Genomic DNA, 27,725 nt, shown 5'->3' on the forward strand with positions numbered 1-27,725 from the left:
TTCTATCTGAAATTCTGTTTTTCTTAAGAATTATTCTCATGTCTGTTAATATAGTATAACGTTACAGATTTTTGGCCAAAACATTGGCTGTTGGTGTGGGGCCAAGGTGGGCCAAGCCTTTGATTGGGTGGGCCAGGCAATACATTCAGCCGAACACAGTTGCAGTTACGTTAAACAATACCCTAGCTCTTTTCAGCATTATAATGGTATTGGATAGTGCCCAATTATATTAAAGCTTTAAAAAGCATATTTAGCAATCAAAAAATACTCCATAAAGTTATAAAATATGTCTTCTCATGTGAAGCAAAGTAGAAGAAAGATGAGAGTGATTAAAATGTGGGTTATTTTTTAATTTAGGGGTGAACCATTCCTGTAAGATTTTCTGATAAGAGAGACATTTGTTAATTAATTTTAATACATTTTTTGAATTTAAATTTTTAATTTTAAATGAGCATAAATGACCATCAAATCCACACAGAGGACAAAACAACACATTCTAATAATCTGTGCTTTAATTCACTTGTATAATTAATACAAAAACAGCTGAGAAGGAAAAGGTGATTCATCTTTTACATTCATTAACTCTACTTCCAGTTCACTGGCTTGTAACTAGATCACATGAGACCGAGGTGTTGCACAGCAGGTTACCGATCTGTCCATAATCAAACATGAATACAGAAACCAGACTGTAGTGCACAATAGTAAAAAGCTTAAGGGTGTTGTCTGACTGATCTATTCTGTACATTTAAAAAAAGACCTCTAAACACACATTGAAGAAATCAAAACGGTAAAAACTGTTTTGCAGAACAAATCTTAGTAAAGCTGTTTTCAGGGTGTGCTTGAATCAACTACAGAGATAATACTTGCCAGCAATAACTGACACAGTCCTTCATTTTAAGAGGGATGTTTTAGGTGACGTACATATACTTTCTGTTGATCATGATCAAGTGTTCCCTACTTCCAGCATTTGCTTTCATGGGCCAAATATACACATGAGAAAATCCACACATATACACAAGCACACACACAACATGGTTGAATTCTCATTGAAAAAATAAATTTTGCATAAGAAAAATGTTTCTACACTGTGACGTTTTCAAATCAATCAAGCAGATCCTCCTAAATGCTCAATACTGTGATGCATTTAAAATTTAATAATGTAATTCTACCAAAATGGTGATTCTCATAACTGCCATTTTTACAGTGTTACAATAAAAACTACCAAAAATGCATTACTGAATTTAAGTTATCACAAATTACAGGCGGTACAACAAGTACTTCCTAGTTATTTTTATACAACAGTAAGAGATTTTTAAATATTGAGTATTTCAGAGAACAAACTTAATTGACATTTTCATAATGCAAAAAATCATTCATGAGTTTTCTTGTGATTGACCTTAACATAGGGTATTAACCATTTATATTAAAAGCATAATACACAAGCTCCTTGTCAGTATTGAGGGCCTATAAAACACACAAAATCTTCAAATGCAATTAATCAAGGGAAAATGACTTGATCCAAGAAAACATAAAACAACTTAAAGACGTGCAGAAACGTAGACTTCGGCTTTGTTGACGCTCAGATTGTGAACCTGACTGTATTGCTGTCAAACACTGTTTACAATACTGGTTACACTTTTGAGTGTTGGAAGTGCGTGTGAATACTGAGATAGACAGCAAAGACCTTACAGACTTTCCACAAACATTTAACCTGAAGTTTACTACCAAACTCCGTCAGTGCTCGTTGCCACTTTCAGGCAGCGCCACAAGGGTAAAGAAGGAAGAGGCATACGGTTCAGTCACTTAAACATTTATCCAGTTTAGTGTCTTGGAAGCTTGGTATCTGATATATCCACATAACTTTGTACATTAGAAATTAAAGGCGATTAAGCAGAGAACAATAATGAATCTCCTATCACAAAAAAAAAAATTCTGTCATTTACTCACCCTCGTGTTTTTACAAACCTGTATAAATGTATTTGTTCTGATGAACACCATTCACTTCCATAGTATTCGTTTTCCTACTATGGAAGTGTATGGTGCTTCTGATTGGTTGTGTTACAAACATTCCTCAAAATATCTCTTTCTTTGAGTTCATCAAAACAAAGATATTTATACAAAGACATAAGAGTGAGAAAATGATGAATTTTCATTTTTGGGTGAACTCTCCCTTTAAATGTCTGGATGTTTGGATTTTGGTGGAGGGCCCATGATGTCCACACATATCCCTCAGCTGGATTTTTACAACAGTGGCTTCTTTCTCAATCACAATTCAAACCCTTCTCCACATGTCCATGTACGTTTTAAAAAATACATACAGAATATATTTACAATCATAAATAGTTATCAAAAGCAGTACAGAAGCCCTAATTCTACTGCTGCACCAAGTGCTGCTAACTCTCTCACAGGTCTCTGGAATGTGGGTGAGTGGAATCAATAACACACCATGATCAAACGATTTATGACATAAAAACTATCATTGCCCCAGCCTGGTGACAGCATAGTGCAGACAGACACTTCTGTCAGGGTCTGAGGTGGCGTAGTGTCCTTATCTAGTTGAATTTTGTAGTGTAAATACATGAAGTCAATGACTGGATGAAAGATTTCTTCATTTACACCTGTCTGTAGATGGGTCTCACTAGTCTGGGAAGGATTTATTTCAACGCAGCCAGGTTGAGGGGACCCACTGGGGTTCAGTGTCTAGTTTATCGATGAGGCGAATCAGCTCCTGATACGACTTTTCCAGGTCAGTGTTCACGATGGCGGCGTCAAACAGATGTCCGTAGTTCTGCTCCATCTCGCGAGCCTTTTCGATGATGTCTCTCAGCTCCTCGGGCTGACATAAGAGAGAAGAATGTGGGTGTAAGTTTTTTTCTGCCTTCAAGTTCTCTTCATTTAAATTTTTCTTAATGTACAATTGATGCATTAAAGGTGTTGTGTGTAGATTTTAGAGATTGTGAATGGCAACCTCCCTTTCGAAACGCATAAAGAAGCTACGTTAGCCGCCACAGGACAAACACATCATCATCTGAGACAACGTTACGTGAAACATTCCATGTAAGGCAGGAGTGGGCATTTCTGGTCCTAGAGGGAGCCTGTCCTGCAAAGTTTAGCTCAATTGTTTGTGTGTGTTAAGGGATGGAGCTAAACTTTGCAGGACAGTGGCCCTCCAGGATCAGGAATGCCCACCCATGATGAAAGGGAGTTAGAAGGTTGGGTGTGTAAGATACCAAAACCAAAGTTATGTCATATTAATCAGTGTCTTGTTGACTAAAACATAGCATCGTTTTGAAATATGTCTGCAGCTCTTAGCAACTTTTTTGGTGGGCTTGAAAATATTTTCACCCAGCGGGGTTAATTGTAAGGCACTTATGATATGAAAACCGCTAATGTTAGCGTAATTCTTGCTGTTGTTGTAAATAGGCTACACACAAATGATTGCTGGCTGCCATCAAAATAAATGTGCCTGTCTTATCAAAAATCGTGTGTCAAATGTATTTTTGTTCATATCTTTAATATTGATTGAATAAGGTCACGTCAAAGATTGAAATCATAATGAAATGAATGGCTAAAATCAGACTTTGATGCTCATTATGTCAGAATTTGATTTTGAAACTGTAGTTTGGTTATTACAGATTGGGTCACATATAAAAAATGTTTTGTCATAATTGTGCTGCTTTTTCTACCATATTAAGACATTTGTATCCATTTATAATTGAACTATTGTTAGAAAAGGGCTGGATGAATGAATACAGTGTGGATACCTGTCTATTATAGACAGATATATAAACAATATCCAATTCAAGTATATAGACAAAATAGTATTGAAATATTTGCCTGCAAACTTAATTTTTAGCTAGTGTTACAACTAACCCCCTGCCTGTTACAATGAACCCCACCTATGGGGTAAGTTGTAACGTTTGCACTTCTGTCACGTTTTGTGTAATTGTCCAATAATGGTAAGTACTAGAAACAAACTTCAAAAAGCGTTAGGTTGTGCCCGCTCTCCTCTATACAAAAAATTGTACAGTACAATATTAATTTGCTTCTAAAATAGTTTAATATTGACACCCCAAAAATTCTCCCACGGTAAATACAATATTGTTGTGGCATTCATGTGCTCTCAAATTATACGTACGATTACTTCAATGTGACCTGAAGGTATGTTAGAGCTAAAAGTTGATGTTTACCTTTGGATTTTTGTTGTCTTTAGCTAGGAGTGCCCTCAGTCGTTCTTGCGATGGAGGAGCGATGAAGATAATGTAAGGCTTAAGGTCCGAGCTGCGCAAAACCTTTAAAGACTGAAACGTGAGAAAGATTAATGAGTATTTTCTTTTTTACATCAAGTTTTACCAAGTTTCTGTTTACATCATGTGTGTGTGTATTATGTATAATAATCATGTATATAAATACATGATTAGTTGTTATGCAGCCCTTTTAAAGGGCACATATTATGTCCACTTTTACAAAATGTAACATAAGTCTCAGGTCTGCCTAGAATGTGTCTGAAATTTCAGCTCAAAATACCCCACAGATAATATACTAGTCAACATTTGAAGTGGATCAAAAAAGTTTATCAAAGTTGTCCAGAGACAAGAATGGGTATTAGGGATTGGTTTTGTGTCAACTTTTTTGAATGGTTTTGATCCACTTCGAATGTTGACTAGTGTATATTAAAGCATGTCCACAATGCCCCTATTTGGGTGGAAGCAAAAAAGCTCTGTTTTTATGTGTGTACCTTTAAAGGCAAACTAGCAACAGCTCCTCACTACCTTCTTACCAACAGACAGTGAGTGCTTTTGGTTAAAAAAAATATAATTCTGTTAATACAGTCTGAGAAAATAGTATTAGTATTAGCATAAGCACTACAATGTGCTTACAAACACATTTAAAAGCGTTTGGGTAAAAGTGGCCGTGGCTGGGGCTTTGTTTGTGTGATGTCTAATGGGAATGCAAACACACATTTATGTCCAAATTTATGTTTTGCATAATATGCACCTTTTAAACTACACTCCGTCCGCACTCACCTGAGTGTGCACACACAAGAGGCAGATCTTGCCTGTGTTAATAACTTGTCGGACCGAGTCCGTGCTAGTGCCATAAAGGTTCTTCTCAAACTCTCCAGACTCGATGAACTTCCCCGCCGCAGAGTCCGTCTCAAAGGCCTGACGGGATACAAAGTGGTAGTCACGGCCGCTCACCTCAATATCTCTACGGTTTCTTGTGGTGTCTGTGAGAAAGAGAGGCTCTTTTATAGATCATGACAGAAGACAACATGCTGACAAAACTCAATGTAAGATGAGCAGATGGAGTACGAATCACCAAATAACGAAAAGTTTCAGGTACGTACGAGGGACAGCGCCAGCAAACCTGTCTGGCTCACTAGAAAGAAGTCTCTGTCTGAGCTCATTCTGCCCGCAGTTTGGCGGGCCGATCATGGCGATGGGGCGCTTACGATTGGCTGGCTGGTGGTACAGTGCCATCTCTTCATATGTGAGAACCTCCTCATTATCAAAATCTTCAGGTAGAAGAAGGAAAAGGAAAACATTTTTAGGAGCACCTAAAATACTTTATCTCAACATACAGTCACATATGCAGGAAGTGCTAATGACTGTTTGAGGCTCAGGTTGTTCTGAAGAGCATGAACACTTATTTGACTTACCATCATTTTTGTTGGCATTGTATTGCATCTTCTTTCGCTTTTTCTTGTTCTTTTTAGCACACCAAAGTTTTCCTGATGAAACAAAAGGCAATATGTGGTTTTGAAGGATGGATTACTACTACTCTAACAAGAAAGTTACTTATCCAATATCTGAAAATTCAAATCGTTTTTTTTTTACTTTAAACAGTGCACTATGTCTTTTGAGTAACAAGTTTTGCTTTTATGAGATTAGGGTGTTTGTTGTGTGTCCCTCACCTGATTTCTCAGGCTCTTTATCCTCCTCTATGGTTTGCTTCATTGCCTCTCTCTGCTGCTGGAAGCTTTTACCTGGATCATCAGATATAAATCAAAGTGTTAGCTGCTAATATGCATTTCAAATGGCTTAAAACACAGTTTGCAAAGATAACCTGAGAAATACAACACATGAAAAATCACTACGTTTCAGTACCAGGGACCAAGCCGGCGAGAGGCTGGTTGTCTTCGTCTCCATCTCTGTAGGCCTGCCACCAGTTAGGGTCATCTTGGCTGATGATGTGGAGGATGTCGCCCTTTTGAAAACAAAGGCCAAGCTCTCGACAGGGCACGTAGGGGTCATCTGAAGGGTCGTAGTCAAAATGTGCTTTCACGTGCACCTGTGTGGAGAGATACAATGTGACTGTATTGCATGACGGTAGCAATATGTGTTTGATTCCTTCATTTCGGATCTGAGTTTAGACTGACGGCCTCACCACTGTCTCTTTAATGGGAGGTGGTTTGATCTGTGGGCTGGGGATCAGAACGAAGGTCAGGACGCCATGCATGTCCGCCTGTTAACGAAGGGAAAAACAAATAGTACAGTCAAGGATGTATTGTTTTTATTAGATTTTTTGTAATGCTCATACCATTTTATATAAATTTATTTATTTTCTCTCACTTTATACTTAAAGGGACACTGCACTTTTTTTGAAAATATACTCATTTTAAGTATTTTTACTGTTTTGGAATCCATTCAGCTGATCTCCGGGTCTGGTGCTCCCACTTTTAGCATAGCTTAGCATAAACCATTGAATCTGATTAGACAATTAGCATTGCGCTTAAAAATAACCAAAGAGTTTCTGTATTTTTCCTATTTAAAACTTGACTCTTCTGTAGTTACATTGTGTACTAAGACCGACAGAAAATGTAAAGATGAGATTTTCCAGGCTGATATGGCTAGAAACTATACTCTCATTTTGGCGTAATAATCAAGGACTTTGCTGCTGTTACATGGCTGCAGGAGGCACAATGATGTAATGCAGTGGCCGAAAAAGTCTCCTTAGTAACTTCCAATGGCAGGAGATTATTTTCGGCTGCTGAGTAATATCATTGCACCTTCTGCAGCCATGGTTATTTGTTAGCGCAATGCTAATGGTCTAATCAGATTCAATGGATTATGCTAAGCTATGCTAAAAGTGGTACCGCCAGACCCGAAGATCGGCTGAATGGATTCCAAAAAGGTAAAAATCAAATGTTTAACCCTAGGGGAGCTAGAAAAAAAGTGGAGCGTCCCTTTAATACTCCACATTTTAAACACTGCTGTATTTCTCTCTTTTCTTACCAGGATGTCAAAGACCTCATTGACATCTTTGCCACGAATCTCCACACCATTTATTTCTAGGATCTCATCTCCTTCATGCAGCAGGCCACTGTGTTCTGCTGCGCCCCCCTTCACAATTCGGCTGATGATTACGCTGTCCATGTCGTTTCTTACGGTTGCTCCCTATGCAAACACAAATGCTGTGTTTTTAAAATGTGTAATCATTTACATGCATTTCTGGGTGAACCATTTCTTTAAAGGAATAGTCAATGTTCTTAAAAGAGGAATCCTTTTTTTACTCACCACCATGTCATCCAAAATTTTCATGTCTTTCTTTGTTCAGTCGAGAAGAAATTATGTTTTTTGAGGAAAACATTGCAGGATTTTTCTCATTTTAAATGGACTTTAATGGACACCAACACTTAACACGTAACAGTTTTTTTTCAACGGAGTTTCAAAGGACTATAAACGATCCCAAACGAGGCATAAGGGTCTTATCTAGCAAAACGATTTTCATTTTTGACAAGAAAAATAACAAATATACACTTTTAAACCACAACTTCTCATCTAGATCCCGTTCTGAAAGCGTCTGCGTGACCTCACGCAATACGTCATGACGTCAAGAGGTCACAGAGGACGAACGCGAAACTCCGCCCCAGTGTTTACAAGTGTGTTGAAAGAGGACCGTTCCGACGTTGTTGTATGTGGAATGATACTAATTAATGTCTTTGTGTCAGTTTATCGTTTACAATGGTCCGCAAATGTGTGTTTTATATATGTAACACGTGACCTCCCTACGTCACTACGCATTTACGTTAGGTCGCGCTGGACCGGATCTAGACGAGAAATTGTGGTTTAAAAGTGTATATTTGTTATTTTTCTTGTCAAAAATGAAAATCGTTTCGCTAGATAAGACCCTTATGCCTCGTTTGGGATCGTTTATAGTCCTTTGAAACTTCATTGAAAAAAAACTGTTACGTGTTGAGTTAAGTGTTAAGTGTTGGTGTCCATTAAAGTCCATTAAAATGAGAAAAATCCTGCAATGTTTTTCTCAAAAAACATAATTTCTTCTCGACTGAACAAAGAAAGACATCAACATTTTTGATGACATGGTGGTGAGTAAATTATCTGGATTTTTCTTTTAAGAAAATTGACTATTCCTTTAAGCTAAAATTACAAATAAATGCATCGCACAATGAAAAGAGGCATTGAATATTTGTCCTCACCAATGGGATGTCCTTAGCTTTCTCAATCCGCACAATCTTGACAGTCTCTCCTCCCCACTGGGTGAAAGTTTCGCTTGAACTGAAGGAAGGAGCGAGCGGCTCCAGCTGCATCTCTTGTTCAGCCACACTGTCGTGGGCCACCATAAGAGCCTGGAAGATTCATACAGAGCGAAGAGATGAAGAGCAGCTACATTCAGGATGAAAGCCACTGAACCTTTTCACTGGCAGGCCATTTCAGAACTCAGAGTAGCCATGAGCTTGACCTTGATATCTAGTTAGATCAAAGAGCTCTCAGCCATTTAAAGAGGGAATATGATCACAGCTGTGGGCAATAGCACAACAGTGTACAGGAGACATGGATAGAATGTGTAGGACTGACTAAAAATGCAATTGTGTACAATAAGTTTTAAGGTTTTTAAAGGGATAGTTTGGCCAAAAATTATATTAAACCCACGGTTTACTCACCCCAAAGCTGTCCGAGATGCATATGTACATCATTTTTCAGACAAACACATTTCAGTTATTTTAGAAAATAAATAAAATAAAGTTTTAAATGTGGATATTTCTACAATAAAACTGCACAGATTACCCTCAGAATGCCTTGTTTTATCATCGTGGAGCCGTTTGGATGTATTTTGTGAAGGATAGATGCACATTTTTTGGACTTGAAGGACGTGGACCCCCTAACTTTACATTTGATTAACTGAGAGATCGAAAAATTTTCAAAAATAACTGAAAATGTGTTTGTCTTAAAAATTATGGACATATGCATTTCGGACAGCTTGGGGGTGAGTAAATCATGGGTTTAATATCATTTTTGGCCGGATTATCCCTTTAAGATTATTAATTGGCAACCTATTTGCACCTCATGCACCTTGTGCGTGTGATGGAAACAGACCTGCATGTGAGGAGTTGTAAGCAAGCTGTTTAGCTCCAGTCCCTCCTTCTGTGAACTGTTGTGTAGCATGGCCTGGACCTGTGAGGACAGTGAATCATCCCAAATCAGATCAACATACCAATACTGCACCACCAATGCTACGATACCCCTACTGTAGTGGTTCTCAAAATTGGGGGCGTGAGATGGTGCCAGGGGTCCCCAGTTTTATAAAATACATTTATTTATCATAAATTCTGTTTAATAAAACCTCAGAAATATGGCTACTAACCAACAGCAATGCTTTGTATAATTTTAAATGTTTTGTTTAATTAAAATTTTAAGTTTTAGAATGTTTTATGTCATGCTTTTTCTTTGGGGGGCGGGAAGAGATAGACCCGTGCACATAAGGTGGGCCGAAAGTTTGAGAACCACTGCCCTAGTGTAATCAACTTTTAAAAAATCTTAAATGTGCTCAAGTAAACAACCAACTGTGTTGAGGACAAATATTGAACTGAAGTAGTAATTTTACAAATAATTAACATAACAGGATATCAAAATGAACTACATTAATTTGCTTGATAAATGTTCCTGATTGATGCATTATTGATAAACCCGCATTCATTTAGCAAACATTTTTTATCAGTACAGGAAATGTAACTCATGATTTTGGCATTACTAGCACCATGCCCTACAAAAATTCAGTTTTTCAGTCAACCTTATATTTTCAGCGCGGCTGGAAACATTATAACCCCAATAAGGTTCCTCGCTTGAACCATGTGTCGTTTTATAGATGGAAGTCCCACAATAAATGTCCACATAGGCACATAGGCGTATGGTCCATTTTTATGATTTACATTATGCAATTTTGTCATTAAAAGAGTACAGTACGCACAGAGCAGGATTTGACAGTACACCAGATTAACATTGGTTGTGTAGGTTGTGCATACACCTACAAGAGAATGTAGTATATTATGGAAGCATATGGGTAGCATAATTCAATTTAGAATGTAATATGCAATATGACAATGCAATATGTAAAATGGCAATGCATTTCTGTATTTAAGTTTACATTTTCCATGCTTTGTATGTGCAATGCTTGGTGCAAAATAAAAATGAAAATGTAATACTTTAATTTACATTTTCCATTTTCTACAGCCCTGTTTTAAATACATATTTTAATGCTTTAGAAGTTGCAAAATTAAAATGGAAATGTATTACCCGAACTGATATAATGTGTTTCACATGGTCAAGCAAAAACTGTAGCAAAATTATAATTTAAATGTAATTCTCCCTAAATGCATTTACATTTACAGGTGGGAAACTTGGGATTGCATTTTCATTTACATAGAGCGCAACGGATGTAGCAAAATTAAATTGGAAATGTATTAGCTGGATTGATTAGATGTGCTTTACATGGTCAAGCAAAAACTGTAGCAAAATGATCATTTAAATGTAATTTTCCCTGAATGCATTTACATTTACGGGTGGGAAACTTGGGATTGCATTTTCATTTACATAGAGCGCAACGGATGTAGCAAAATTCAATTGAAAATGCATTCCGTGTTGACCACGCCCCCGCCCCGTGAATCACTAGCCGTTTCTCAATGTCAAGGATACTTCCTTGGCAGGACTAGTCCTTACAAGTCACTTCCTTCAGAGGCTAGGCGAGGATCCTTTTAAGCATTCGGAGAACACGTTAAATGGAACAGGCTAGCAAGTGCACGTCATTACGTCATTGCGTGATTGAAAGGTGTGCTTTCGGTGCTGCGCGCATAGGATTGTGGGTGATTTCAGCGCGTGAAGAGCGCGAAGGATACAAATTTGCATCCTTTCCTGTATATGGGATATTTCTCGAACGAAGGACTCAGTCCTTGGCTGAAATTTCAAGGATCCTCGACATTGGAACAGTCCTTCGACGGACGTCGATGACGTAGCATCCTCGAAATTCTAGCTTCCGAGGATCCTTCCTTGACATTGAGAAACGGCTACTGCGTCAAGGCGGGCCAACAACTCCCATTGCCTGGCCTCTCACGTGGGAAACATTTCGGCAGCAGGGCTGATTGAGAGTGTTATATTCGCTGACCGATTAAGTGAAGCATAAACAGAGAAATATTAGTGTTTATGAAGATTATTACGTGTCTGCTTTCACACTCTGTTTGCAGTTCGCTGCAGCTGCTGACCGCTGCTTTTGCCTATAAAATGATCGCGTGATTGACACCCCCTGCGGAAAAGCGCAAAAACATTATAACAGATCATCCTTTTTTTCACAAAACAATATACTTTAGATATTATTTGATAGACTAGTAAGTGTGGATTAATGATGTTTAAAATCTCTAGCCTGGTGGTCAGGACATGAATGGACGAAATCAACAGATTAGCAAAGGTTTATTTATCTCCACATATATCATAAATAAAAATTAGCAGTGTAACTTTGCGATATACTTCTTTATATTTCCTACTATGTAAATATGATTTCCATATTATAGACGAGAGTATTCAACGGCAATAAACATCTCATATGGCAATAAATATAATAAACATAATAAATATTTTTGGCAGATTGATTACGGTTTGTATTACCCTAGGTTTTTTTTTTTTGACCATCACAGTTCAAATAAACCCTAACTGTTACATATGTAGTGTATGTATTTTTACGTTGAAAACATTGTTCAAATCTTTTTTTATAATTTTAAAATACAGAAAACAGCACGGAGTGAAAAAAGGTAGACAGACTGAACTTCTTTTGACATGAAAAGTGAAACGTTTGACATGTTTTGTGAAGAAGAAGAACCATTATCTGTTCTGGTAAAATTCTGTTCTTTCACAATAATGCAATAATGGATCATCATTTAACAAGAATAACCATTTTACTACATTAAGGCTTAACTATGGTTTCAGAAAATCTGTAGTAAACAAGTTTTGTTGTTGTTGTTGCTTTAAGGTAAAACTTTAAGGTTCATTTTCGTAAGGGTCTAAGACAGAGTCATTGTTTTACTGTTTGCCGTTAAACGACCATCTCCACCAGCAATCCGGTTCTAACCAGAACACCGCATGTAAAAATTGTCGATCTCCATTTCGTTTCATATTCTCCATGTCTGTCTCTTGTATCAGTAAAACTTCAGTATAATTTAACTAATCTGTCATGATGCGAGCGAGGCATGTCTAAGGTCTAAACAATCAGAGGGAAATCACAGATTATTTACGCTACCAGATTGTTTTTAACATGGATCCTGATGGATGTCTGTTTTATATATTTATGTTTGAGTAGGCTATTGTTGTGTTTAAATATTGTTGTAATATTTGTTTAAATTTAATTAGCTTATTGCGAAATACAGAATAGGCCATTTTAAACGTAATTTTTCTTCATACGTTTTGTTTGCTTCTTTAAAACGAATTTCATTTTAATCTATGTTTTGTTAATAACTTTTGTGGATATAAATAAATGGAACATTAAAAGTAGTGAATAAGATAAGCGGACCCTAGCCACAGGTCAGTATAGCCTTCCATTCATTACGCTTCTGCTAGGATGAAAGTGTATAAAAGTACAGAAAGTTAAATGTACGTTTGGTCTGATCGGGTCAATATGCTAATGTCCGGGTGTGCAAGACTAGTCGATCTGCAATACTTATTCGAAAAGAAAAAAATCTATTCAAAATTTTTTTAACGTGTCACTGCAGGGTTAAGGTATTGTAATATAGAATGGTCATTTAATGCGCTATCACTTCATTTGTTTTATTTTATGTAAAGAAGTAGTATACCTGAAAATTATTTTGTATGTATTTCTGATTGTTTTGGCCATTCAGGTCGCAGTAACCTATTTCGAGATTTAACACCGCTGCTAGGTTTTCTGATTTCACTTGCTCGCGTGTTATTTAGACGTGCGCATCATGAGAAATTAGCCTCTTTTTACCGATAAAACAGAAGAGCTAACCGAGACTGAGAATGAAACGAAACTTAGATTATTATATGCGGTGCTCTGGTTATGAACCGAATTGCTGGAGATGCAAACAGTAAAACAAGCAATGACGCCGTCTTAGACCCTTTCGAAAATTTATCATAGTTTGACTATAGTTAAAGCCAAAATCATGGTTACAACAAGATGGTTTTGAAAACCAACCACACAAGAGCTTTAAAAAAACTTAAACCTTACTGTAGTAAAACCATGGTTATCTTGTTAGATAATAATCTATTATTGCATAATTGTTAAAGACTTTCATCGGAACAGGTAATGTTTATTCTTCTTCACAATAACATGTCAAACTAAATAAAGAAGTAGTCTGTTATAGCTTATAAACCTTTTATCATTCGCACCGTGTGAGGTTTTAACGCCATTATCTTTATTTTAAAATCATTTTAAAAAATGTACAATGTTTTCAACGTAAAAATACATTCATATATATGTAACAGTCAGTGTTTATTTGAACTGTGATGAAATGTTCGCGGTAGAAACATCCGTAGGCTACTTGCATGCAAAGACAGCCACAGGACAGTGCGGGGTGAACTAGCGTCTGATAATGCAGACAATTCGGTGAGAGGATCAAACAACGCTGTTGTTCTGTCACCTACAGACAGTAATAATCTCCATAAACACTAATATCTCTCTGTTTATGCTTCACTTAATCGGTCAGCGAATATAACACTCTCAATCAGCCCTGCGGCCGCCATGTTTCCCACGTGAGAGGCCAGGCAATGGGACGGGAGTTGTTGGCCCGCCTTGACGCAGTGATTCACGGGTGCGGGGGCGTGGTCAACTCGGAATGCATTTTCAATTGAATTTTGCTACATCCGTTGCGCTCTATGTAAATGAAAATGCAATCCCAAGTTTCCCACCTGTAAATGTAAATGCATTCAGGGAAAATTACATTTAAATGGTCATTTTGCTACAGTTTTTGCTTGACCATGTAAAGCACATCTAATCAATCCAGCTAATACATTTCCAATTTAATTTTGCTACATCCGTTGCGCTCTATGTAAATGAAAATGCAATCCCAAGTTTCCCACCTGTAAATGTAAATGCATTCAGGGAAAATTACATTTAAATGGTCATTTTGCTACAGTTTTTGCTTGACCATGTAAAGCACATCTAATCAATCCAGCTAATACATTTCCAATTTAATTTTGCTACATCCGTTGCGCTCTATGTAAATGAAAATGCAATCCCAAGTTTCCCACCTGTAAATGTAAATGCATTCAGGGAAAATTACATTTAAATGGTCATTTTGCTACAGTTTTTGCTTGACCATGTAAAGCACATCTAATCAATCCAGCTAATACATTTCCAATTTAATTTTGCTACATCCGTTGCGCTCTATGTAAATGAAAATGCAATCCCAAGTTTCCCACCTGTAAATGTAAATGCATTTAGGGAGAATTACATTTAAATTATAATTTTGCTACAGTTTTTGCTTGACCATGTGAAACACATTATATCAGTTGGGGTAATACATTTCCATTTTAATTTTGCAACTTCTAAAGCATTAAAATATGTATTTAAAACAGGGCTGTAGAAAATGGAAAATGTAAATTAAAGTATTACATTTTCATTTTTATTTTGCACCAAGCGTTGCACATACAAGCATGGAAAATGTAAACTTAAATACAGAAATGCATTGCCATTTTACATATTGCATTGTCATATTGCATATTACATTCTAAATTGAATTATGCTACCCATATGCTTCCATAGTATATAGCCCAGGAGATGCATTGCATTTTGTCTCAATGCACATGCGTGGAACGTCTGTCTACACGTACGAGTCAAATAAATTATACTATGCCAGGCTGTGCATTCAACCGTGCATGTATACGCTGTACACCGGGTTTTACTGTGTGGGCAGAATACAGGTCAGCGGATCTTGGTTTTAATGAACACAGAAGACAGAGCGGCTCACTGTTTGTTATTGTCCAGCACTTGAAGAAACTCAATACAACAACAACAACGAGTTTATTAACCATGAGCTTCTCATTAGCATTGCACACAACAATGAGTCGATCTAAAAGCCGTTTCACTAAATATCAGATTCATTAGTGGAAATACTTACACCCTTCATTCATTTCACCAGCTTTGAGGGTTTTTTTAGATTCACATCCAATATTTAGTTACAAAATTACTTAACATATTAAAATGCTAACTAATGCTGGGATGGGTTGTGCTTAGAATAATGCATCAAAAGTTTTTTTTAGGGCTTGCAGTGTAATCGCAGCCCTTGTTAAAGGTATGTACCCAAGTTGAGTGTTGACTGATTCATGCAAACAATTCACATTTTGTTTTTATTGTGTCACTACACATCTTTTGTGATCTTAAAGCCACTTAGCAAACGGTAACTTGCCAGCAGCCAAAATGTTGTTGATCACCGGATAATACAGGATTTCATTGTTATTGATTCAATATATATAGTAACATCAAAAATGAATAACTGAAACATTTGATAAAGTTTGTCATTTTATCTCTCACATTGTACCTGTTGCTAAAAGAAGAAATATATTTAATCTGATCATATAAATAGGGCAGGTGAAACTTGACTTTCATATGGCAGAATGGCTCCATGAACCTATTACAAGGAGAATCCCTTTGGAGTCCCCTGGAGATAAGATCCTTGCTCAAGGGCACAATAATGATGGCTCATTAGACTATATACGCTGAAACTAAGGGGGAGTGCACACCAAAGCTTTTACGCCAGCGGCCGGTGTACGTTTTCAATTGCTTCTAATGGCAGCGTGGCGTTTTTCAAAAAAGCCAGCACCTGCCGGTTTTTTCACATTGAAAGCCGCTTGGCGTTTTTTCCGTGCTCAGCTTTGAGCAATATAAAAATATTCAACTTGGGGTGAAAAGCTCAGCTCGTCATGTCACTTCTCACCCGGCTGTCCAATCACAGTGGAGGAGGGGCGGGACAAATATCACAACCACCAACCGGCGTATCATACAACGACTGATTAACATAACAGAACTATCACAGCAACCATAGCGGTCACCTTTGGTGCTTTGGTGTCCTCAAAAATAGACTTTTGTAATAAAATGACATGTAAAAATGTCACTATTACCTGAACAATTAAAGAGAAATAGGTGGCCTGAAATATCACACCAAAAAATAAAATGTATTAATTTGGTCAATCCAAACCCTTTTTGAACCATTTCTCGATGGTAGGTCAATCTCCAATGATGACCTCCAGTTTTAAAGCATCTTTATTTCAACAAAAAAAAAAAAAACACTCCATGAGGTACAGACTAACAGTTGAAAATGAAGCAAAGGTGTCAAGGCATCTAATGGCGCTTTTCCATTGCATAGTACCCCACGGTTTAGTTTAGTTTGGGTCGGGTCAGCTCACCTCACTTTGGCGTGGTTAGCTTTTCCATCGAGTTTAGTATCACTTCGGAGTGGGAGGGATTATAGGCGTGTCGTTATATTTACGCTGCCTACTGCTGTGACATCATACACGTGAGAGCGTTGTTGTACATTCCCATACATTCATTTATTTCTCAGTCTGCCACAAAATTAAAATTGTCCACCACAAATAGATGTTTGCACATCGCGTTTATCACTACCTCTGTCTCACATGACAGTTTCTGTTCAAACACCCGACCCGTGGCGTCAGTCGACGGCGCTCCGCTGAGCCTCATTCAAGTTGCATTTAAGCATATATAATGCGGATGTGCACGTCGCGAATGTGCCGCCACAAACTGCAAGTCTCGAAAAAACTGTTATGATGTCCCGGATTCTCAACATGCGGATGTTTTTCATCACTAAAAAGGTGTTTGGAAACTTATAGCAGAACACAGATAACAACATGTTTGCTTGAGACAGCGCAAGCTAGCAGTAAGCTAAAGCTAATATTTACATTATAGCGATGACGTGACGATTCTCTCAGACCAATCAGTGATCTACAGTGTTTTCGCGTCACGTTTGGTATCAGCTCGGGTCGCTTGGAACCCCAACCGAGGTGGTACGAAAAAAAGTATCGGGTACTACGTACTGCACCCAATGGAAAAGCTCCCAAAAGTAAGCTGACCCGACCCAAACTAAACTAAACCGTGGGGTCCTATGCAATGGAAAAGCGCCACAAGTTACAATTAAGCACTTGTTGCCATGCAACCCTGGAGCAGCAAACAGGACGTTCTCACACCTGTTATATGCATGAGGTCCTTGACATCAACTAGTTCACAAAACACTTCAGGGGCTTCTTCTTTTCAGGCTATTTGCACATATGCTGACATTATGTCTCTGGAATGCTGCATCCAGCCATGAGTAGATTGAGGAATTCAGAAGAAAATGCAAATAAGCCTTGTCAGAGCTCTTTTGTTTGTTTCTCAAGAACCTAGTCTTGTCACCATTTAAAAAGAAAAACACTCTATCTTCATTAGTTTGCATGTTTAGTTTGTACTAGTCTGATCAAATGCGTGACAATGCATTGATATAAAACCTCGGCCTCTGTCACAAATCTGGACCTATTACAGGCTGACACTGTGTCAATTTCCTATTTTTCATATTATACATGCACAAATTTACACCTTAAAACACATAATATTCTGAAGTGCTCGACCTTCTGAATCTATTCATGCAAGTAACAAAGAGGCTGTTTACACTTGGCATTAACATGCGTTTTCGTCGATCGGATCACAAGTGGACGACTTTAATGCCAGGTGTAAACGGTGTTCAAAACGTTTTGAGCTCGTCCACTTTCGACCACTTTCAACCACATTCAGAGGTAGTCGAAACCACTTTCGATCGGATCGCTTTGGAGTTGTGGAACGCATATGTGGTTGAATGTGTTCGAACAGCCACACACGACCGCCTTCTCTCCGCCCATTTATCTAATCTGAGGTATTAAACACAAGTTTTACGTCTTTTTTTGACTTCTGGCGTGAACATACGGTGAACAGCGCTATTTTTAGCCTTTCATTGATAAAACTAAAGCGGAGGATCTCCGTAGTTTCGTTTTGAAAGCGTGTGAAAGTTGCGCGATCCTATTTCATCAATTGCGCTGGAAATTCAGAGAAAGCTCTGACATACACATGTACAAAACACTGTGCACCATGTTTACTTGCTAAACAAGCAGTGGACTCCGACATAATATTAGTTTGCGTCCATATAAACTCATAATTACTCCCGCTCGGGTTTGAATGACAGCAGAAAGACTTGCCCACCGTCTCACAGACCACCCCCTCACAGTATTCAGGACAGATGCGGTCGAAAGTGAACAAAAGAGACGGATTTAAATACCAGGTGTAAACGTAATGTGTCTCTCTTGTCCACTTGTGATCCGATCGATGAAAACACATCTTAATACCAAGTGTAAACAGCCCCAAACTCAGCTCACCTCTTGCGTGAGGGTCTGCGCATGGTCCATCAAGGGGAAGGGAGGGCTGGGCCGGTTCATATAGTGGGCCACAGCGTTGTGGATGTTGAAGGCTTTCTGGAAGTCAGGCTTCTGGACCAGTTGGAGAACCAGCTCCACGTCCTCCTGACTCTGAGAGTCATTCAAACAATGCTGCACCTGCTTCAAGGACATCAACAGCTCCTCCAGGTCTGAAACAAGACAAATTAACACAATTCATATGCATGCTTGTCAAAGCTCTGAAAATCCTACATCAAAAAAGAACAATAACTTAAAAGAAACAACGGTACATACCTCCAAATCACTCACCTGGAAAACTGATGACGTTGCCACAGGCAAAAAACACTCCCCCATTAAACTTTTTACTATACTTTTTCCAGACTGCATGTGGCTATTCTACCACTTTTCTTAAGGAATGAACTACAGCTATGCTGTAAATCTTCTCTCTAGTGTCTAAGTTCACAATGAGGAAACGTTGAGACATAATGGCAGTGAGACATGGGGGTGTGTTTTCCTTTGCAAGATGTGTAATACCTAAGTGGGTGGCTAATCAGAGTTATTCGTGGGCAAATCAAATATCCTTAATGTTCCCTCTGCGTTGACCTTAATACATGTTTTTCAAGCATGCTTGTTGACGCAAAGGTTCAAATCCACGTAAATGTTTGGGAAGTCCAACTTAGTTCAGAGCGATAAACAGGCTAACAAAATGCAAAAGAAACAAAGAAAAGAAAAAAAATCAGCTTGCGCTGCATTCTGGGTCAGAATGTTTCATAAAAGGCTTTTTAATTAACCTCCCCCTCCGAGGGTCCTCTCCTCCCTCCCTGAGGAATTTCACTAACACGCATCCCTCGGCCATGACTTTGAGGAGCCATGCAGAGTGCCTCTCTCATCCGCACAGTAACTATGCTTTGCACGCTGGACTTCCCCTAATGTGAGGTCCATTCAAAATCAAGAATTCACTTTAGGGACTGAATGCGTGTGTGTGTGTCTATCCAAACCTCATGGATCAAACTCAAGAATAAGGTTTCATGCAGAGAGGAACCAAAGAAAAGTGGAAACGACATCAGAAAGCAGAAACAGTTGAGCTGCAAAACTGAAAGAAATCGGTCCAAACTAGATATGAAATAATGGGGCATTTAAGTGGAATTTGGTGCTCATTTATTTTCAAGACCTATCTGTCTCTGGCTCTTGAACGCTCTTAGTCATCAGTTACATGGCCTTGAGCAGTCTTGCTTTGCATTCTCTAAGAATGGCTTCACTCATGCACGCTGATTTTAGCAGTCAAGTGCCCTTCAGTTCCAATGCATCATCTTCAAGCCCATGTCATTTGACCTTTAAGTAGTGGTTGACTGATATGGGTTTCTTAATGGCTGATGCGGCGGGCAAAAAGTATTTGCAACAACAATTCACTAAAAGTACATAAAAACTGCTAAAAGACACAAATGCATCTGTTAAGAGGTGCAGAGACAACGTTAAGTTAACAGGAAAGTCACCCACATGATCACTACAGGTCAATGCGTTGTGCACTAATCATTAGGCCGTAACTCTGGCTAATCCACTGCAGGCTGCTTTTCAGTAAACAGATGTTAGGGGAGGGACAAATTTATCACCCCAATCTTCCGAAACAATGCTAATTAGCAGTTTATGACACCCACCTAGTAGAGCAGGTGGTGCGGTGAGGCTCTGCAGGCCTCCCATGGAGCCTCCGGAGCCCTCCATTTGCTCAAAGGTGGGGTTATCGATTCCCACTTTTGGATTCTGGGAGAGCTTTTTGATGCGGATGGACGAGTTGAGGTCGAGCTCCTTGCGTCCCTCCTCCTCCCGTCTCCTGCGGTCCTCATGCTGCTGGCGAATTCTCTCCAGCTGAGCGCTGCGTCTGACGGGCAGGGTGCGGGCACCCAGGTCTCCAGGGCAGTCCACTGCCATCTCCCTGTGCTTCAGCACCACTTCCTCCTGGGCATCCATAGCCCCGCCGCTACCTCCCCCACTGTCTGATTCAGTCACGTAACCGTTCATGTAGGAGGTGGTCATCATGGCTGTGTGTGTGAGTGGTGGTGTGTGGTGAATGCGTGGGTACGTGTGCGTGTGGGGGTTGATGGTTAGCAGGGATGCTTTCTGCATTGTGTGAGGGCTGGTGCCATGACAGCGTGGCTGAGGTCAGTAGCGGCTCCAGAAAGGGAGCCACACCTGGAAGAGAAGAGAACAGAGGTTAGAGGAGGATAGCTGAGCCTTGACCACAAATCGACCAAAATCGATTCCGCTCATTGATTGTGATTTCTAAAGTTTCTTGGTTTCGATTCCATAGAGATTAAATAACAAACAATAACAGTCAAATCAAGCCTTTAAGTATCAAAAATATTTATTTTTTGGAATAACATTTGTACATATAAAAATTTTTTAGGAGCTAAAAAAACTTTTAAACAAACATGGATAGGCTACCTCAAAATTATTTAACATTTTCCCTTGTAACGTAATCCCTACCTAAAGGATGGGGACTCAACAACAGAAAATGCATGCAGCCCTTTTACTATAAATGTTGTGATTGATCTATCACAATTCTCAGTTTTTACTGTGTGAACCTTCCTTTTGAAGCGAGGGTGAAAGGGGTCTCACGTGTGGGATGTGCCGGTTAGTGGTGCAACGGATCGCAGTTGATCCGTGATCCGTACGGATCACGACCCACGGTTCGGCTCGCATGTGATTCGCGGATTAATACGCAAATTTAAATAGGGAAAGTTTATAATTTGTAAGTGTTATAAAGGTTTGCAAATGTTAACATTCAAGTGATTTTAAACAGTTTAACTGCAAAACGGCGCTAAAGTGATCAGTTTACTTTACGCACAAACGCACGCGTGCGGTTAAATGCGTCCGGTCCAGCTCGAGTCAGACGTAATCATCCTTCAAAGATCAGAACTCTTGATGTTTAAATTTCAGAGGGTTGCGCTACTCTCTCTCATACTGTAGTGTATTAAAATACATTTGGCTAATAGAGCAATGAAAAACAACGTAACGTTTTTATGTGGGACGACTGTAATGCTGCGCCGTCTGTAATTCACCCTTTGTCTGTGTCTGTGCGCTCGTTTAAGGGGACTCGGTAGTGCACAAACAGAGAGATGCAGTCTGTGCACATTTGGTCTTAAAGAGACAGTAAGCTCAATTGACCTACTTAAGTCTGTGTCATTAATGTTAATCAAACAACCCAAGACAAAGAGAAAATCACTTCTGAAGCTTTAAAAAAATAATAATTACATTTAATTAATACAATAAATGCAGTGTTATTATTCATTTGATTTCTGTAACTAATGATTTTAGACCTTACTTAATGTGCAACCTTGTTCTTTTTATAAATGTTTGTAATTTCTTGATTTGTTATTAGAATTTTCCCATACTTTTTTTTTTTTGCTGATCCGAAAAATGATCCGATCCGTGCCTCAAAATCCGTAATGTGATCCGAACCGTGAGTTTTGTGACCCGTTGCACCCCTAGTGCCGGTGCTACTGCCGCACTATAGTCGGCGGCGACTAATGATGAGCACTTAGCAGAGTCGGCACTCGGGATGTGCATTGCATCAAACAGGGTGCATTCTTTTAATCCGACACGATGAACCAACCGCAGATGCTTAGCCGATATTGCTGGTGACAATGTTTTGTCTGATTTTGCAAAATGCAGCCACACTTTAATGCGCCTTCCACCATGGTCTATCGTGCAAACTTTAAGTATTTGTGCAGAAGGTCCTGCGCACTGTGTGCAGATGGCAATAGATCAGGTGACCCAGGTCTGGCAGAGGACGTGAAAATTATGTGACGGTGCAGTCCGGAATCGTTACGTGAAAGCGAAATTGTAACCTTCTATAACAAAGATCCGATTCCCTTCTCATGTATCTGATTTCAAAATCAGGTTTTGTGGTCCAGGGTCATATAACATAACTACAAATCAACTTACATCTCAAAACTGTATTATAATGGCTATATAGAAATAAAATCTATGCAATACATATTGCACACTAATTTATTATTTGAATTTATTGAAACGCCTTTTTTCCAAAACTTTAATAAATTAAACAGATACTCCAACCATATATCAAATTACCCCATAATTTATTTAAGTATCCGAGATACATGTGTCCATTATCTTTCAGACACTTGCTGTTGCACAATTTTTTGAACCGCCAGGGGGCGACACGAGCAATCAAGTTAAAAAACAAACACAAAGATACGATAGAAGAAGTCGTCCGCTGGAACATCCATGGTGCTAACATCAGAGCTTGATAAATAAATATGAGAACTTGAATAAAATATGTCTTTATTAAACATTATTATTTCATTAACATTTTACTAAACAAAAAATAAAGACATATTATGATTTGTATTTTATTCCTCGTCCAGTGGTTCATTCAATACAAATATAAACCAAACATTATGAATCATATGTAAAAGAATTCGTGTTTTAAATCGCAAAGTTTCCATGCTTTACTTCCAGAGTGTCAGATAAATAGTATATGCATTGTTCTGCATGGATTGAGCAAAAAGGAAAAGTCACAGGCTTGCCTGCTCAAACAGAATCGCCTCGAGTTACGTCACTTACGGATTCGGGGCGTGCTCGTTTACAAAAATTGCCGTACACACCTCCACGAGAAATGGGGTCTCGCGCACCCACGTGCACGAATGCCCACTCTGTTAACATAATTTTTGCCGCGGGCACGTTGGTGCGCGTCAAGTATAAACATAGCTTTATGGTAGAAAAGAGAGATCAGGGAACAACTTCTGACTTTAAACCCTAAAAAAGTGCATCCATCCTTCACAATAATTCACACGGCTCCAATGGTTAATAAAGGTCTTCTGTAGGTAATTAATGCGATTTTGTAAGAAAAAAATTCATATTTCAAACTTTATAAACTGTAATAACTAGCTTACGGTAACGACAACATCTTGGACTCGCGCGATTCAGAGTTTTAGCATAGTGAGTGTTGGTTGCCATAGGTACACTGCGCAATGATTCTTGAGTCCAAGATGGCATAGTTACCGGAAGCCATAGATATATACACTAGATGTCGCCTTGGGGTTCTAAGCATGCGTCAAAACCGCCGCCATTTTAGAAACGGGGTCTTGTCATAGGAAGTAGCTAGGTGACCCCTATCTCCGCCTGAACTTCGAATTCATGGACAATGCTGGGCTTTTGTGCTGCGTATGGGTGTTAGGCCTAGTAGCACTATGCATTATAGTTAGAAAAAGTAAATTTTCATAATATCAAAACTTTAATTTTTTCCTGGACTCAATGCTAAATACATGTCTGACTGTTGAAATGAACCAAATGAAAACCAAGAAAATCGCATTCATGACGATTTATGGTGATTTAATTTTCACCGTTGCCTACAATGACGCTAATGCGGGGTTCCCCTGTTTTAAGATGGCGGCTCTAGTTGACGCATTCGGTCCAATGAACTGCCGTAGCCAAGGCGACATCTAGTGTACATATCTATGACCGGAAGCTAGTTATTACAACAAATTACATTACACAACCAGCCAAAGAATATGCAAAACACAAATACCTCAACATTATCAAAACAGGAAGTTATGTTCCTGCGGATCCCTCATACAACACTGTTGATTCATTCGGTTTATGACATTCAGCCCTGCATGAGTGTACAGTTATTTAAGGAACTGTTTCAGATGAAAAAAAATGACACATGCATTACTTTCCCTAAGTAAAGCTTAACAACCACCACAAGCACAGAGAACTACAAGCGCACACACACACACACACACACACTTCCCCACATTAAGGGCTTTGTGGTTGTGTGTCAGCTGCATGAGACAGGCCAGATTTTTCTGCTATCTGCCCCTTTATCATCCTTATTTCTGACACCTGACACTTTCGCAAAAACCCAAACCGCATTCTCACCCTCACCCAAGAGCCTGCAGATGACCCTTAACCCTGCAAGCTTTCCCTTACATCCTCTCAGACGGATTTCAGTCACAAACAGCCCTGAGTCACGTCTCTGTCACTCGGTAAGATGTGATGGGGAGTGCATTGGAGGGGAGATGCTATGCTCATGTAATGAGAGTATTCATGGAGTAGTGAGTTAAGATTTAAGTGTGCTTAAATGCTCTACCACTGAATTATGCATGAGACACCACATTACGTGGGTGTCTTCTTCCAGGAAAAGGATCTCATAGGATAATGGAAAGACATGGGATCACACGGTGAGGATAACGGATGGGACCTTTGTCCCTCTATTGACCCTTCCTCCATTTTGCTGTTAGGTCCTCATGTCTCTGACTAATTTTGTGGAGGAAACAAAGTAAGATCCTGTCCACACTTTACCCTAAAACACATAATAACATGGCCTTTTGTCAGGCAGAAGGAAATTGCATTAAAGTTGTAACAGTTCAATTGGTGAGTGAAATTAAATAACTGGATTTCCTTGTAAACTTTTGACTCGTTTATCCATTCGATCTGACCTTAGCAGAGCATTATATATGATACCAGACTTTCAAACAGAACCGCCATCCTTCACTTTCTTATCTTTAACACTATCATTCATTTAGTCTACTTTCCCTCCTTGCTAATGGATTGCTTCTTTTACTTCTACCATGTCCTCCCTAAGCTCCCCTCCTCCCCTTAGCCTGCTCCGAGATTACTGTGCCGCACGACTGCCTAACCCATTGCCATGACAACAGCTTTGTCAGTGGTTGGGAGGTCCGAAGGCCTAAGAACCAAAGAAGAAAAGCACAAAGCCCCATACAAACACACAGGGGGGAGAAGCTATGGGGATCCTCACCTGTGTTTGCCAGTCAGTCTGGGATAAATCCTCCAGATTGAGAGAGATTCCTTACCCGTCTGCCTCCTTGTTTCCTCTAGGTGATAAAAGCTTGTCTCCCTTGACACCACCTGCAAAAAAAAAGAAATTGTAAGTGCCGGGCAGATTTCAGGGAACAGTGACGTGTGTGCAAGAAGGTATCTGCTTTATAGACAATCTAGAAAGGCTTATCAGATAAGAAAAGAATTTACTGACTGTGTTTACATGCACATGAACATTAATTTACTAATTAGAGTTGGGTAATATGTGAATTCCAGAATAAAGTCTCATAGGCAATTCCAGCATTATGGATTGTATATTTTTTTTGTCAAAACTTGTTATATAATTTCTCAGAAAATGCTTTTATTACCCATATACTGAACCATCTGTTTATATTTTCATAAACCACTGATGAAAGAGTTCAAAACATCAGTAAATATCAGTCTACACTCATGTTTTCTATTTTAGATGAGAAAAACATGCAGGCATTATTGATGTAACAAAAAACACATACTTTGTAGGAATTCTGTTAATTAAAATGCACAAACCAGAAGCAATCATACCCAACAAATGGCGAAGGGGTGGCTCTTTAACATTTAATATTAAGTATTGTATGCGCATTTATAAGGAAGAAACTGCATATGAATGTGACATTTCTCCGTTATGGACAAGACAATTCAAAAATATCCACTAACTTAACTATGGAAAATGATAAAAAATGCTTTGAAAACTTTAATCAAGGCTTTGCATAGGTATTTAAAACACCAAATATTTACATCTGAGATATCAGTTTGGTTAAAACTTTGTGTTGACATTTGCATGAAATTGCCCTATAACCTAATTATTTTTAGTTTAGGATCATCAAAGTTTTATTTTACTTCTTTGACATGGCCATAATTAAAGATTATATTTTCGCAGAATGTTCTTTATATTACAAAGACCGAATTTATTTCGGCCGAATTTTATGTTTACGTCATATGTTCCAAAAATCTATGTGTCATGTACAGACAGTATTCACATTGTTCTTTGGGTGGTATTGTTAATGACACAAATGAGAATACATTGTTATGAGTGCAGAATTACCAAAGAGGAGTGAGCATCTTTAGTACTCGAAGCACAAAACAGCAGAAAAAACAATCATCATTGCTTATTCAGAATATTATCATGTACAGAGGAATAAAGTAAAACTAACTTATAATAGAAAGTACCTGGTACTCAAAATGTGCCAAAAAGTTTAGCTAACTATTATTTTTGAGTTCATTCAACATCTATCACAGATTTAAGTTAACAGTAAGTTTTTACAACTACACCAAAGGTAAAGAGTTTAGGGAACTTGAAAAGTAGATTCAACCATAATTAAATATTTTAAGTCAAAAGCCCTCTAGTGGCGGTTTTTACCAAAAAGTGACGTCATCATTGAAAGGGCACTCAGATGTGTTTTAAACGGATGAATTTGCTCTTGGATGCAAATAATTACAAACTTTTGGTGGTTGTGATGAGTTCAATGTGCCAGGTAAGCTAAGAAAGAGTCTGTCACTGCAAATTTACTTCATTTTAAAGTTAAATCAACACCATTGGTTGAGGAGGTTCAGTTCCCAGCATGCTTTGCATGAGCCCGCAATCGCTTGGGAGTTGCGGAATGCAAATGTGGTTGGATGTGTTTGAACAGCCACACGAGACCGCCTTCTCTCCACCCATTTATCTAATCTGAGGTATTAAACACAAGTTTTACGTCTTTTTTTGACTTCTGGCGTGAACATACAGTGAACAGCGCAACTTTTAGCCTTTCATTGATAAAACTACTGCGGGTGTTCTCCGTAGTTTCGTTTTGAAAGCGTGAAAGTTGCGCGATCCTATTTCATCAATTGCGCTGAAAAATCAGAGAAAGCTCTTACATACACACATACAAAACTCTGTGCAGCACGTTTACTTGTTAAACAAGCAGTGGACTCCGAAATAATAGTAGTTTGCGTCCATATAAACTCATAGTTACTCCCGCTCGGGTTTGAATGACAGCAGAGAGACTTGCCCACCGTCTCACAGACCACCCCCTCACAGTATTCAGGACAGATGCGGTCGAAAGTGGACTAAAGAGACAGATTTAAATACCAGGTGTAAACGTAATGTGTCTCTCTCGTCCACTTGTGATCCGATCCATGAAAACACATCTTAATACCAAGTGTAAACAGCCCCAATAATGTGTTGCTTTATCATATAAATTAGGGATGTTAACAATTAATCGATCTTCGATTAATTGTCGATAAGAATTAAAT

The 27,725-nt window shown here is 38.7% G+C and overlaps 1 protein-coding gene across 1 annotated transcript in view; it reads right to left on the reverse strand.

The window, feature by feature from the left end:
• Nucleotides 1-494: 494 nt before the first annotated feature.
• Nucleotides 495-27,725, reverse strand: part of pals1a (protein associated with LIN7 1, MAGUK p55 family member a) — a 42,654-nt gene continuing 15,423 nt past the window's right edge. The window contains exons 2-15 of the mRNA XM_065288457.2: nucleotides 25,435-25,544; nucleotides 20,309-20,840; nucleotides 18,636-18,844; nucleotides 9,342-9,419; nucleotides 8,444-8,593; nucleotides 7,239-7,400; nucleotides 6,391-6,468; nucleotides 6,111-6,294; nucleotides 5,918-5,989; nucleotides 5,663-5,734; nucleotides 5,351-5,518; nucleotides 5,028-5,230; nucleotides 4,191-4,301; nucleotides 495-2,836 (exon numbers count right to left, since the gene is read on the reverse strand). Coding sequence (XP_065144529.1) covers nucleotides 2,660-2,836; nucleotides 4,191-4,301; nucleotides 5,028-5,230; nucleotides 5,351-5,518; nucleotides 5,663-5,734; nucleotides 5,918-5,989; nucleotides 6,111-6,294; nucleotides 6,391-6,468; nucleotides 7,239-7,400; nucleotides 8,444-8,593; nucleotides 9,342-9,419; nucleotides 18,636-18,844; nucleotides 20,309-20,774 — 2,130 coding nt within the window. The 5' untranslated portion in view covers nucleotides 20,775-20,840; nucleotides 25,435-25,544 and the 3' untranslated portion in view covers nucleotides 495-2,659. The remainder of the gene's footprint in view (nucleotides 2,837-4,190; nucleotides 4,302-5,027; nucleotides 5,231-5,350; nucleotides 5,519-5,662; nucleotides 5,735-5,917; nucleotides 5,990-6,110; nucleotides 6,295-6,390; nucleotides 6,469-7,238; nucleotides 7,401-8,443; nucleotides 8,594-9,341; nucleotides 9,420-18,635; nucleotides 18,845-20,308; nucleotides 20,841-25,434; nucleotides 25,545-27,725) is intronic.

This window comes from Paramisgurnus dabryanus, chromosome 17 (genome assembly GCF_030506205.2).
Source record: "Paramisgurnus dabryanus chromosome 17, PD_genome_1.1, whole genome shotgun sequence".
Lineage (NCBI taxonomy): Eukaryota > Metazoa > Chordata > Actinopteri > Cypriniformes > Cobitidae > Paramisgurnus > Paramisgurnus dabryanus.